At 44.0% G+C, this 13,595-nt stretch overlaps 1 protein-coding gene across 4 annotated transcripts in view; it reads left to right on the top strand.

Moving 5' to 3' along the window:
- SPTBN1 (spectrin beta, non-erythrocytic 1) overlaps window positions 1-13,595 on the top strand; it is a 197,665-nt gene that overhangs the window by 137,633 nt on the left and 46,437 nt on the right. For all 4 annotated transcript variants that reach the window (XM_045979662.1, XM_045979663.1, XM_045979664.1 and 1 more), the window contains 9 exons: window positions 1,755-1,846; window positions 3,050-3,130; window positions 3,519-3,634; window positions 6,653-6,765; window positions 7,561-7,748; window positions 8,795-8,912; window positions 10,092-10,250; window positions 10,909-11,211; window positions 12,992-13,145. In XM_045979662.1, coding sequence (XP_045835618.1) covers window positions 1,755-1,846; window positions 3,050-3,130; window positions 3,519-3,634; window positions 6,653-6,765; window positions 7,561-7,748; window positions 8,795-8,912; window positions 10,092-10,250; window positions 10,909-11,211; window positions 12,992-13,145 — 1,324 coding nt within the window. The remainder of the gene's footprint in view (window positions 1-1,754; window positions 1,847-3,049; window positions 3,131-3,518; window positions 3,635-6,652; window positions 6,766-7,560; window positions 7,749-8,794; window positions 8,913-10,091; window positions 10,251-10,908; window positions 11,212-12,991; window positions 13,146-13,595) is intronic.

Genomic DNA, 13,595 nt, shown 5'->3' with positions numbered 1-13,595 from the left:
TAGGTTTCATTCTGCTCTCCTTTTAAGAGAGAATAAAGGATGTTGTGGAAAACTGGAAGGAAAGTCTTGCCTTATGTAAATCCTTTCAGAGGGGTAGACTCTGTGTAAATGACCAAGTCTGGAAATAGATTCCCCTCTTCACATAGAAGCATGAGAAGGTCAACAGGGGTTAATGTGTAGAATTCCACCTGCCTTTCCTGATGAGTCTGTGTCTTACTTCTTGAATAAGGTTCTTTCATATTTACTTTCGGCACAAGAACTAACAATCGTAATAATAGAGTTTAGAGTTTATGCAGACTCACACTTCACGTACTTTGCACGGTTAAAAAGGGGTAATTTTTTTTAGAAGTTATAATTATTTCAATTTCTAAGGGTTTTTCCCAGTTGAAAGTTTCTACCTTTATAATCTTGTATTTATATATTTCATTCTCCTTCTATCTCTTTCCCAAAAAGAATTCTGGGGCATGTCTTTAGATTAAATGGGAAGACCCATGGCAGACCAGGGTAGGGAAGCTTGGACTAGCTAGAGCTAAAAGATGACGGGGCCTTCTAGGCCAACACCATTTACCCCAATCCCTGTCCCACATTATAGTATAATAGGTAAGAATCTAAAGACAAAAGGGTATTTAGAGCATTTGTCTAAAATCACATAACTGATAGGGCGACCCCTAAGCCAGAGTTAACATTTACGGGTTATTCGTCATGAGCTCAGCGCTTCATATTCTTTCTTCGTTCAAGTGCACAGTAACACAGTGAGACAGCCATCGTTGCTGTTGGCCGCTCCTCAGGTGGGAAGCTGAGGAGCTGGCCTCGGGACACACAGTAGGTGGTGGAGCCTGGCCTTAGACCCAGGCAGTGTGATGTTGGTGCCAGTAGACCCGGCTCTGTATAATGTTGCTTGCATGCTCTCCAGGAGTGGCTTAGTCCATTCCAGCTGGTGTAAAAAAAACACCATGGACAGGGTATCTTACAAACAATAGAAAGTCATTTCCCACAGTTCTGGAGGCTAAGTCTGAGATCAAGCTAGCGTGGGCTGGCAAGACCCTATTCTGGATGGCAAACATCCAGAATAGGGTCTTGCCAGCCCACGCGGTGGAAGATACTAAGGATCTCTCTGAAGCCTTTTTTTTTTTAATAAGGCACTAGTCCGGTTGGTGAGGATCCTACTCGTGTTAGGCCTCACCTCTTAATGCCATTACCTTTGGGAGTTAGGATTTCAACCTAAGGGTTCGGGGGAGCCACAAACGTTGGGACTATAGCAAAGACCATAGAAGCCTACCATGGTCATGCTTTCTCTGGGAATTCGGGTCAGTTTTTAGAAAAGATACATATATGCTGTCCTCATCAGTGGGGGACATGCACCCTAGTGTGAAAAATACTTGGTTATAAAAAACTGAACTGAAGATTTTTCTGGGGTCTGACAAGGTACAGGGTGTTTATAGTGAGCACTTGTAATTGGAAAGTTGGGCTCTTTTGAGCTTAGAAGTGACCCCTAAGCGGGGGTGTGGGTTCTGGGAAGTAATGTAGCTAAGTATTCTTCATTTCCTCCTTATGTCTGTGCAAAGTAGAAAACCTGGTTGTTGTTTCAATGAGGTGAACCTTGAGGAAAGGAGTTTCTTTGGCACAGTAGATAGGCCTTACAACTGGGCTGTGGCCTGAAGCGTACTCTTCATGTATGTGTAGATCAGTTCTTCTGTGGCTGTTATTAGGCAGCTGACCCATCTCTTCATCTAATGCTTGTTGGTAAATCTTAGATCCAGGATATCAGTGTAGAGACGGAAGACAACAAAGAGAAGAAGTCTGCCAAGGATGCATTGCTGTTGTGGTGCCAGATGAAGACAGCTGGGTGAGTATGAACTCCCTGGGGACCCGGGGCCACTGCACCCAGGACAGCCCTGCTGCGGTCATCTCTTTGAGGTGTTGATAGCTATCTCCTCCACTCCTTCCGTGGAGAAGTCTTGTTAACTCGTGAGCAGTAGGTCGCTGACATCTCAACTCGCTCATAGCATGGGAGGAGGAGTTCTGATTGACGCTCGGGACCTTTCAGCTCCGTAGTCCGTTTCCCTCTCTTTATTAAGGCAGCTCCAGAGAACAATGGATCTTGAATTTTAAAACCCTGAAACCATATTTAAGAATCACATCCATGATACTTTAAAAAGCAAATGGGTTTTCTCCAGCTTTTGATTTTTGCTGCTTTGGGGAAGCTTTGTGCAGTCAACTTAAGAGTAGTCTTTGTACATTACCCGTCTTGGTTTTCCTTCCCTTTATTCCTCCTTTGAAATTTTAGTGAAAATACTTTTTTAGAGAACTGGTCTGTTCTGTTACTCACTGAAATTGTTGGGTCTAGTATTTAGAACCGATTTTCTACCCGGTTAACTAGAGAGTTACTTAGTCAGAATTGCTTTGAGGACAGTTACAACTGTAATAGACATGATCAGTTAATGATAACTCATAAAGTGGGTGTGCCTAATAAGGGGATCAACTTAGTTATAAGCCTTTAATCAACCACAGATCCAAAGCCTGTAAACGGTATTGAATAGCTAAGTGAATAGGGTAGGTCTCCAGCAGAGGGAAGTTGTTCAGGGAGATCCTTAGTACATAAAACTTTATTTAGTTCAGTGATACAAGGAAGAAAGCTGAGTGTCTCATGAACAGGTAATCAATCATAGCTGCTTCCTCTCTCCCCAGAATTCAGATGTCAGTCACTGTGGGGTCCTAGTTTCTTTGCTGGCAGAGGAGAAAGCCAGTGGAGGCAAAGAAGTCTCAGAGGTGTCTGGGTTGTGGTCACTTTTTCCTATGTAACCATGGTGTTTTAAATCTAAGACTCAGTTCACATCTTTTGTCTGATTGACTTACCAAGAAAGAAAAGCCACATGGATGTGGGTTTTTTTGTTTTTATAGAAAGCTAAAGTATTTGCTCTGACTTGATAGTCCTTTTGATACTCACTGCCTCACATTTTTTCAGTACTGACAAGCTTTTTCATGAACACTGCATTTCGCAAAACTGTCAATCTTTATTTGGTAATTGTGTTGTGCTTTGTCTTTGTAGGTACCCGAACGTCAACATTCACAATTTCACCACGAGCTGGAGGGATGGCATGGCCTTCAACGCACTGATACACAAACACCGGTAAGTCACCTCCTCAGAAATCATACTATCAGTTTTGGGGTAGAATGTTGACATTCTTCTGCCCCAGTCTGGGTGACTTTTGACCCTCATATCCATTGCCTTAGATGTTGCACCACGGTGGGAATTCCTGCATTCCATGTGAGGAAAATGTGAGAGAATATGTAAATTCTCCTAAACAAATCAGTTTGTCCGTTATCTTCAGTTCTCTTAATAAACTTTGAAGTGTTTGTTCAAAAATCAGGTTTCATTGTTTGATGATTTCTATTATAGAGTTTTACTTTGCTCAGTAAAGTGGTTTCTACCATTTCTGGAGTAATGCTGGTGTGTCATTGGTCACATGTGTTCTTAAGCCATGGTTTTTGTCCTGTTCCACTCTCATTCTGCATAGGCCTGACCTGATAGATTTTGACAAGCTAAAGAAATCCAATGCACACTACAATCTGCAGAATGCCTTCAACCTGGCAGAGCAGCACCTTGGCCTCACTAAACTGTTGGATCCGGAAGGTAAGCACTTGAGAGATGTAAGGTGGGACTTCCAGCAGCATCTCTAGTAGTGAGGGGCTAATAGAAAATCTGCCGTCAGTTTATTTGTGTAGTGTGCTTTGGGAATTGCTCAAGAGGAGCTTAATTTTGGTATGGGAATTACTTGAGGATTTGTGCAAAGGATTATATTTGAAAAGGCAAGTATGATTTAAACATATTGGGAAGTAGAGGGCTTGCTAGGCATAGGCACTTGCCTGAGCAGAGGTGAAGAACCAGGAACAAGGAAGGCGTGTTTAGTTCGCTGGGAATGGTGTTTAAAATAATAATAGGAACTACCACTGGAAAGGTGGGTCAGGGCCCTGTAGGTCAAAGTTTTTAGAGGTTATTCTTCAGTCACTGAAAGTTCTTAGCAGCTATTCTCAATGAAGGGAACCTGCCATAGGCTCTCAGTGAATGCTTATTGACTGGCATTTATGCCAAGGTGGCAGGCAGCCTTGGGATGGATGGGTGCAGACCAGGGGGTTGGGGTGCGGGGCTCGTAGGAGGCTGTGCTCTGTTTGCTTTGAGTAAGAAGAGCTTAAGTGAGAAAGGTGCATCAGGAAATGGGAACAGCTGGGTGGAAGGAGGATTGGGACTCACAGTCCCTTCTTAGGGCTGACCGCCTGGAGGCACAGCATCTGAGCTCTGTCCGGATCGACTCTGAGTCCTTACAGCAGGACCCCAAAGCCTGACTGCAGGTGACATGGAGCTGACCTGTGTGGGGCCTTCCCTCAGCTTATAGTTCCCTTACTTAACAAAGTTCTAATTCCAGGCTTTTCACCGGAGCTGTCATAGGTACTTTTTCTTATTCTGAAAAGCATTTGAAATATAAGAGGATTTGTTTGTAGTACGGGAGCTTTGTAGATCACAGCTCATAGCTGTGAGCAAATACCAGAGAGAGAAAACTGTGAGTGAAAGTTTAAAGTTCTTATAAATATAGAACAGGAAGTTCAACTCCCCAAAGGCAGATCGAGGTCATGAGGCTGCCAAGCAGGCTTGCTGTTTTCCAGGGCACTAGATTCACTGATATGTTCACTATCCCGGAAGCTGAGATAAAATTATCTTTGTGCTAACGCATTAAATGATCTCTTAATATAAACAGAAAACTAAAATTCCTTGTGGTGTGATTAATCTTCCGTCTTTACCCCTGTTTTAACTATGGGAAGACATTCTTTCTCAGCCATCGCTCTTTGTGCTAAATAACCTTTTTTTTTTTTAAATAACTTGCTCATTAGTTAATCTTTCTAATCCCTTCCCAGTATGAAAAAGGGGATATATGTTCCCCAGATCACAAGACAAGGAACTAAAAAAAGGCCATTGATGTCACTTACCCTGTGGGTTGGATCTTGGGTATTAGTTGTCCTTAGCTATTGTTAGTTGCCCAGTGGCCCAGAGAGCATCAGCTGAGATAGAGTAGCAGACAGGTTACAAAACCACAAGGTTTTTTTGTCTGCTCTCATCTTCCCAGTTATGCCAGCATTATGTGTTTATTAGATTGCATACAGGATCAGCTTTCGGGGGGGGGTTCCTCCATTTCCTTCTCCTTGGAGCATAGTTGGGTGGGGCCGAGAAGCAGAGTTGGCTGCAGGGACGACTAGGGTGGAAAGAGTAGCTGCTGTTCTGGCCCCCAGTGCCATAGGCTGCCTCGGTGACATTGGGCAGGGAGCTTTCCAGCCCTGTGCCTCGGAGTTCTCATCTTTAAGAGAAACCATTCTGCCCTACACAGGGCTTCCAGGAAGATAGAAGGCACACATGGGAGTGCATTCTCAAAAAGAACCTGATTATCAGTTAAGAGTCAGGCTATGTATTCTCTTTTCTCTCTGTCCCAAGTCAAGAGTGTCACCCAATATTGCCATACCTCCGCCACTTGGCATCTTCATACATTAATTTCCTCCCTTAGTGAATACTTACTGACTACCCTTGTTATGTGAGACAACACACCAGCAATTTGAGAGGTGGAACAGCACAGGGCTTACCCAGATAAAAGCTTCCTACCCTTGGGATGTAGTCTTACACAACAAAGAAAATATGTTAAGCAAATTATAGTACCTGGCAAAGGGAAATTGTGAGTAAAGTGAAGGAGTATTGGGAATTGTAGAGTGTGTTTGGGGAGTGTTGACTAGTCCAGTTTGGCTCAGATTGTGCCTGAGAAGAAATAGTAGGCTATAGAATTAGAAGTGTCATAACAGTGGTTAGCTCTTCCAGAGAGCCTGATAAGTACTCAGTGGTTAGAAGGAAGGGAAGGAAAGTTAAGGCAGATACTAAAGGATTAAGGGTCTTAGACTTTATTTTTGTAGATTGTAGGGTACTTTTGAGTAATTTTGGGCTCAGAGAAAGTGTGTTCGCAGCCATGCTTCTGGAAGATCAACCAGGGGCAGTGCATACAGTGAATTGGGTAGTAGGGAAAGCCAGTGAGGAAGCTCCTGCTTCAAGTCTCCTTATGCAACCGTGAGAGTCTGAACCATGAGTGACAATAAAGATTCTCCATAGATAGAATCATTTGGACTCAGATTTGGTGACCAACTGAGTAACTGGTAACAACAAGATAAGGATGTCCAAAGACTCAGTGACTGGAAGCGGTTCTGGTGGCATCAGCAGATAGGAGGATTCAAGAAGCCCAAGCCCAGTTTGGGAGTGGGCATGGGCAGGGAGAAAAGCCTGCTGGTCTGGCAAGTAGTCACATTGCTAAGAATTCTCCCTGAATTCTTACCATGGTCCCCGTTTTTCTCTAGAAGTTTTCTTCTTGGTAGCTTGGGATCCTGGAGAGGAAGGATCATGTCTCTTAAGACTTCTATGTGCTGTTGCATTGGTAGAAGGTATTTACAAATATTCATATCATAAAAGAATCGATGAGATAATTTCATCCGCATCAGACTTACAGTTAATGCACCGGCGGCAGAACTCTGCAGTATAAACTCTGGCCTGTTTCAGTGTTGAACAGTTGTTCTGGGTGGGCGTGCTGTGAGCAGAATACCGAACAAAACCTTCTTTGGGTTACAGATATCAGTGTGGACCACCCTGATGAGAAGTCCATTATCACTTATGTGGTGACCTATTACCACTACTTCTCTAAGATGAAGGCCTTGGCTGTTGAAGGAAAACGAATTGGAAAGGTGAGTTCACACCAATTTCATAAGTTGTGAAACACGATTAAAGTTCTCATCTTAATGTAGCACCACCGAGCCCCTTTTCTCCCGTGTGCTCATCAGTTTAGCCGGTAGCGGTTAGTGGTGGGCACCCCCAGAGGCAGGGAAGTAGGCAGAAGCCTCTTCATCCCTAGGAGTGACAGGGAGTAGGAGCAGCTACAGTATTTAGGGAGAGATTTGGGGAGCTTCTCAGACCCAGAGACACTCCTCCCCTCAACCTTACCAGAAAATGGGGTGTTGGAAATCCGATGAGTTGGCTGATGTCACGGGTGTGAAATCCTGCTTACCCAGTTGAAAAGGCCCCACTATTGCACTTTTTAAGTTTTCATTTGGCTGATGTTCACCTGCCATATATTCCTGAACTCCTCAGACCAGATGATACTGTCTTCTCAGTGCAGCAAGAATGGAAAATTCATGGGCATTCATGGGACAGGACCAAGCAACACAGAGCCCTTGTTGTTATTCTAGGAATTCTGGAGCTGAGGCCACAGGAGTCATTCAGAATCTTAAACCCTTTGCCTAGGGGGTTGGGAGGTTACCAAACCAATTACAGTAAAGCTGTCATTGCTCACAAGTAATAGTTATAGTCTGAGTGCCTATTAACACACAGTTCCTCAAGTTTAAAATGCTTAGGCCAGAGTAGCCTAGAACTGTTTCAAAGGCCGTCATTAAGTGTGCCTGTGCTCCTGTAGGGTTATAATCCTGTTTCCCTTACTTGGCAATATGATCTTACTGTTCTGTTTTTCTTACTCTCGTTTACAGGTGCTTGACAATGCTATTGAAACAGAAAAAATGATTGAAAAGTATGAGTCACTTGCCTCTGACCTTCTGGAGTGGATTGAACAAACCATCATTATCCTCAACAATCGCAAATTTGCCAATTCTCTGGTTGGGGTTCAACAGCAGCTTCAGGCCTTCAACACTTACCGCACTGTGGAGAAACCACCCAAGTAAGATGCAGATTGGATGCATTACCAGTTGCGGAGGGAGAGAGATGATGGCAGCTTCAGACTCCTGTTTCTGACTTTGTTGACCTCATCTCTTAATGAGTGCCTCTTACCAGGGGCCTTACTCCTTTTCATCTGACCCTGAGTGGCTGAGCTCTATTGCTGAGCTCTATTACAAACCACGCCCTCTGTGAGCCCTTCCCAGCAGTTTGTGCCCCTGGTCTCGTGATACTGATACGTGAGACTCCTAAGAAGTGGTACAGGTCTCCCATCCCCTTTTCCCAAACTCTTATGCCCCATGTGTTTCAGAATTCCTTACACTTCGGATTTTAGAGAAGTAGCTGAGTACCTATATATAGTTTATTGTAAGACTCACAGTGGGCTTGAGACAGTAGCCCATTGTCAGGCCTACTAGTAAATCTGTAGCAAAGTGTATAACTACAACATGTTGAATAAAGGCAGACAGTAAATCGTTTTGTGTCTGTCTGTTCAGATCAGTTTTTGCTATCCCCCGAATTGATTTTTGACTTGTTTTTGAAAATTGTAATTGTCAAATAAGGATTATGGACCTTATCCCTTCTTAGAGTTCGAAAGTCATTCCTCCTTTTTCTATAACCCAGCATAGTTGTGAATTCCTTTCTGCAGTCTCTGAAACCCATTGAAAGTTACACTAGGTAGTCAATTGAAGTGATTCTTGCTGAATATATTCAGCTGTGCTCTTTGAATGAAGTCCATTGTCCAGGATGTATAGTCTAAACTTTGAGAGAAGTGATTAGTAAAAGCACGGTATTGTGATCCCCCAAATATAAATCTCAGTAGCAGCAACCAGCCAACCCTACCAGAATTCACAGTTGGGTGCATTTTGTGGTCTTATAATACCCAAAAAAACTAATGCACTTTGTTTTCTCCGTAATGAGTTCCACATAAATCAGACCAGAGATAAATGGCTTTTAAAATTGTATGGATGCGTAAAAGGTTTTTTTCCTCCAAAAGCAAATGAATTTTTGCCCTTGAAGGAATAGAAAACACATTTTTCACCCTCTACTTAGGTTTACTGAGAAGGGGAACTTGGAAGTGCTGCTTTTTACTATTCAGAGCAAGATGAGGGCCAACAATCAGAAGGTCTACATGCCCCGGGAGGGCAAGCTCATCTCTGACATTAACAAGGTAAAGCTGATCCACCTGGTCCTGTGTGGGGCCTTGACCATCTCTGTAAGCTTCAGGTTCTAGGTCTTGATTGCTAAGAGGGCAGTCTGAAAGGGTCCATCCTGGCCTGCTGAACTTTGGAGTGACAGCAGTGGCTCGGGTTTTGCAGGGCGTCAAGCAGATTCGTGCGGTGGGTTGGTCTATTAAAGTTTTGGGAGGGAATGTTAGATTTTATCAAACTAGTCTTAGCTTATTCTCTTTACCTTGTTACTCTCATGTGTCTAAGGCAGTTGACTGTAGCATCTTTAAGTTGCAGGAGGAACTCTCTCTGCCTGCCTCTCTGCCTAGTTGTGATTTCTCTCTGTCAAATAAAATATTTTAAAAAAAAAGTTGCAGGAGGAAGAACTTGAAACTTATTTCATGTACCTGGAATCTCAAGAGGTTGGGGCTTAGGATTTTGGCTGTTTCTCTCAGAGAGGCTGTCCAACAGTTTCCATTTTGGTCTGTTTGGTCTGTAATTACAGAATTTGACAGTGGCCATTATATCCAGGTAGAAATTTGAAAAATCTAGAACTGTGGTCATTTTTACACAGATTATTTTAAGTGGGATTTTTTTAATGTAAGATATATTTCATAGAAATTAATTTACTGTGAACATTTGGTGAAGATGTTGAACAAAATGGTCAGGTGTGTGAATTAAAAAATAAGTAGCTCAAAAAAAAGGTGGGGTGGGGTGCCTGGTTGGCTTAGTTGGTGAAAGTGTACATCTCATAATCTTGGGGTCATGAGTTTGGTCCCCACATTGGGCATAAAGATTACTTAAATAAATAAAATGTTAAAAATTTTTAAAAAGTGGCTCAGGATGGGGTGAATAAGAGGTTTGTAATATGATTTCTTTCTGAGAAATCATTTATCTTTTATATGTGATCAGATCTGTTGAAGGTAATTACTTTGTTTCCTCTCAAAGTAAGAGATTTATAATTTAGTTATATTGCTCCTTATCTACACTGTTTTGTTTTCCAAATATAACACAGGACTTTTAGATATAGATAGGAGAGAGTGTTCCCATGAGGCTAAACTGAGAGAAAACGGTTTTTCTCAAGGCTTAAGAGTCAGTGAGGGTAGAAATGGGATGTCCCTTTTACAAAGTTCTCAGGTCTTACTGAGAAGTCCTAGCTGTTTTCCTTTTTGCCTCTGTAGGCCTGGGAAAGACTGGAAAAAGCAGAACATGAGCGAGAACTGGCTCTGCGGAACGAGCTCATCAGACAGGAGAAACTGGAACAGCTCGCCCGCAGATTCGACCGCAAGGCAGCTATGAGGGAGACCTGGCTGAGCGAAAACCAGCGTCTGGTGTCTCAGGTCCTGCTCTAGACCTCGTTCGGGGGCCCGCTCCTGGGGTCATCTAGAAACGTAGACCATCCTTGAGGGCCATAGGACAGCTGCTGATCAACACCCACTGTTCTGAAGTAACTCGAGTCCTCTTGCTCACTTCCCATGAAGAGGATGTTTATCATTTCTGATGTACTTGGTCTTCTGTTTGTCTGACTTTTCATAAATTTGGAAGCAGCTCAAGCAGAGTTTGTTTAGAGCCAGTGAGTGAGTGTGAACTACTCACATTTATGTAATTTTAGACGTTTCTCTTAACCTTTCATCTTTGACCATCTGATCCTTCAAGGCAGTTGGACTGGTCACGAAAGAAGTAAAAAGTGACTTTCCCTTCTTGTGTTCACACAAACTGTCACCTGCTCCAGTCACAGAAGTACAAGGTGCTGGATAGAAGCTTGCACTCCTCTGTAAGACGAGTACTTGCTGAGTTGCCTTGGGGAGGGCATCTGAGCTCTATTGAGGAGTTTTAAGTGTCCTACAGAAGGCAGAGACCAGCAGCTGGCAGGGCTCAAAGTCAGTGTGGCTTTAGGACCACCATAGATTGTGTTGAGATTCAACCTCTGTCTCTTTGTTCCAGTTGGATGGCTTTTTTATTTTGTGTGTGTGGTTTTTTCCCCTCATTTCTCTGTAGGACAACTTTGGTTTTGACCTTCCTGCAGTCGAGGCCGCCACGAAAAAGCATGAGGCCATTGAGACAGACATTGCCGCATACGAGGAGCGAGTGCAGGCTGTGGTTGCCGTGGCCAGGGAGCTCGAGGCGGAGAACTACCATGACATCAAGCGCATCACAGCAAGGAAAGACAATGTCATCCGGCTCTGGGAGTACCTACTGGAATTGCTCAAGGCCCGGAGACAGCGTCTCGAGATGAACCTGGGGTTGCAAAAGATATTCCAGGAAATGCTCTATATTATGGACTGGATGGATGAAATGAAGGTAGAACTTGAGTGATAGGAGACCAGAGCTGATCCAGTGGGACCTCTTTCCTGCCTCTCCCACCCCCCGCTGACTGCACAGCATCCAGGGTGCCCTAACTGCCCACTCTGTAAAGTCAAAGGGGGCCATATTACCTGTGGGACGATTGTTAGATCAGGAGTTAAATGAGATACAAGGTGTAAAAAAGTTGTATTGAAAACCAGTTCCGTAGCTAGAAATCTCCCGCAGTGATTTAAATTTAATTTAGATCTGTTCCACCATAGGGAATCAGTCAAATTAAGATTTTCTGTGTTTTTAGCTCTTGAGGGTTGAAACAGCTTTCCATGTCATTGATCTGTGTGTGAGTGGCTCGTTGGGGGGGGAACCCAGGAAGCTAATGTGGGCAGATGGGAGGAGAGGGGTAGGCAGTGTGGGAGTAGTGTGCGTCGGGAACCAGGGAACCCATGAACCCGTGTTCACATTGTCAGTACTGGATCCGTGCAGTCTCCTTGAGCCTCCTTTCTTTGTTTTTAATCTGGGATCGCTTTGACCACCTCCCTCATTCAATTACAGCGAGGGTGAAGTGTGGTAATAGGTGTATGCATAGGATGTGACTGGCTGGAAATGGCTGCCAATGCCAGTTTGTGCTTCCCCTTAATTAAGAGCCCTGAGCATAGACTTCCAAGCTTTCCTTCTGCCCAGGAAGAGACCTGCCATTGTGCCAGACCCTGTGTCCGTTTGTGTTCTCTGCTGCAGGCGGTAGAATGCTCATCCATGTCAAGCAGTCCCCCAGCTGGAAGGCGTTTAGCTCTGAAGCTAGAACAGAACAGGGCAGTTTGCAGACAGTGCAGTGAAGCCCCCTTTATCTCAGTGTGCTGCGTTCCCAAGCTTGACCTTCTGTGAGGGATTTCTTCCTGGGATATAAGCCCTCGTCTTTTGCTTAACCTCTTGAGCCATTCCTGGCAAAGGGATGGGGTCACCTCGTCCCATCAGTTTGCCCTCTTATTGTCCCAGTTTTATGATGTTCTCAAGTATGGTCTGTGTTGACCTTTCAAAGTAGAAATGTTCATAAAATCTAGCAGCGAGGCGCTTTTCATTTTATAAATCATGTTATACATTAAAGTTCAGATTTTGGGCCAGAGACTTCCCTCAGAAGTAGGAGTGAAATACACATTCCATCTAGAGAGGAAGTCAGATGAGGCCCTCAAATTGGGTTGATGGAAGGAAGAAAAGAAAGTGTTAGTGGACTCCCTTCTAATCAAAAAGCCACCTGACCCTGTTTTTACTTGGTTAGAGATGTGGTTTATAAGCTTTCAACTAGTTTCTTCTCCCATTGACAAGGTGAGTATTATCGAGGCACACCAGTAAGCTTTCAGCTGAGGAAAACATCCACAGAGGGGGTCAGCAGCTTCTGGGAGATTTATTTTAACTTTGAAATAACTACAGCGTTTCTCTCTTCTGAAATATCGTTGCTGTGGCAGTTTCTTCTTCGAGCCCCAGTTCACACGTCCTGCTGGTTCCCCATTCGTGTTTTTTCTATTCTGTTCTTAGTGTATTTTTGACCTGCCTATTCCAGGGTAGATGATCTTTGGTTCATTGTGTGTCTCCTGATGCAGGCTTTCAGGTTTGTTTTTGGTTTTGTTCCGATTTGCTTGTTCTGCTCCCCTAGAGATGCAGGGAGGGTGGCTGGCTGAAGAGGGTGCATTGTGGTTGCTGGCTCTCAGCTTGTCCACAGAGAGTATGAGACGCTGAAGTCAAGGTTGTCTGCACAGATGGGCCCTCTGTTTTCTCTGGTGCACAGGTGCTATTACTGTCTCAAGACTACGGCAAACACTTGCTTGGCGTGGAAGACCTGTTACAGAAGCACGCCCTGGTCGAAGCAGACATTGGCATCCAGGCAGAGCGGGTGAGAGGTGTCAATGCTTCTGCCCAGAAGTTTGCAACAGACGGGGAAGGTAAGGATGGACTGTGGCAGGCCTTACTTCCCCACCACCATAGCCATCTCTGTAGAAGTAGCTAAGTTGTCTTGTGCCATTGGGGTTTTTGACATTCCTGTGCCGTTGTAGGTTCCCGGTGGCTTTGTCGTGGGTACACGAGTTGCAGGAGGGTGGCCTTCTGGATACTTAACTCTGTCAGCTTTTCTGAAGTGGACATGTATATCCATTAACTACTCCAGTACTGCTTGGTTTTGAGTGGCGGTATTCAGCAGTCAGACTTTGCCTAGACCACACTCAATGCATACCAGCACCCTGGTACGGCTGCTGAAACATCTCATGGCTTTCACTTCTGGTTGTACATTTCTTTGTTTAAAGGATCTTTGGAAGGATTTAGTTGTGTTTTTTATATTTGAGAAACAGCTAAATGCAGCTGACCTTTTTCTTACGATTTATATGCTTTTTTTTGGT

This window comes from Meles meles, chromosome 15, assembly GCF_922984935.1.
Source record: "Meles meles chromosome 15, mMelMel3.1 paternal haplotype, whole genome shotgun sequence".
Lineage (NCBI taxonomy): Eukaryota > Metazoa > Chordata > Mammalia > Carnivora > Mustelidae > Meles > Meles meles.
The sequence above is the reverse complement of the archived record's forward strand: the minus strand, read 5'-3'. Positions and strand labels throughout refer to the sequence as shown.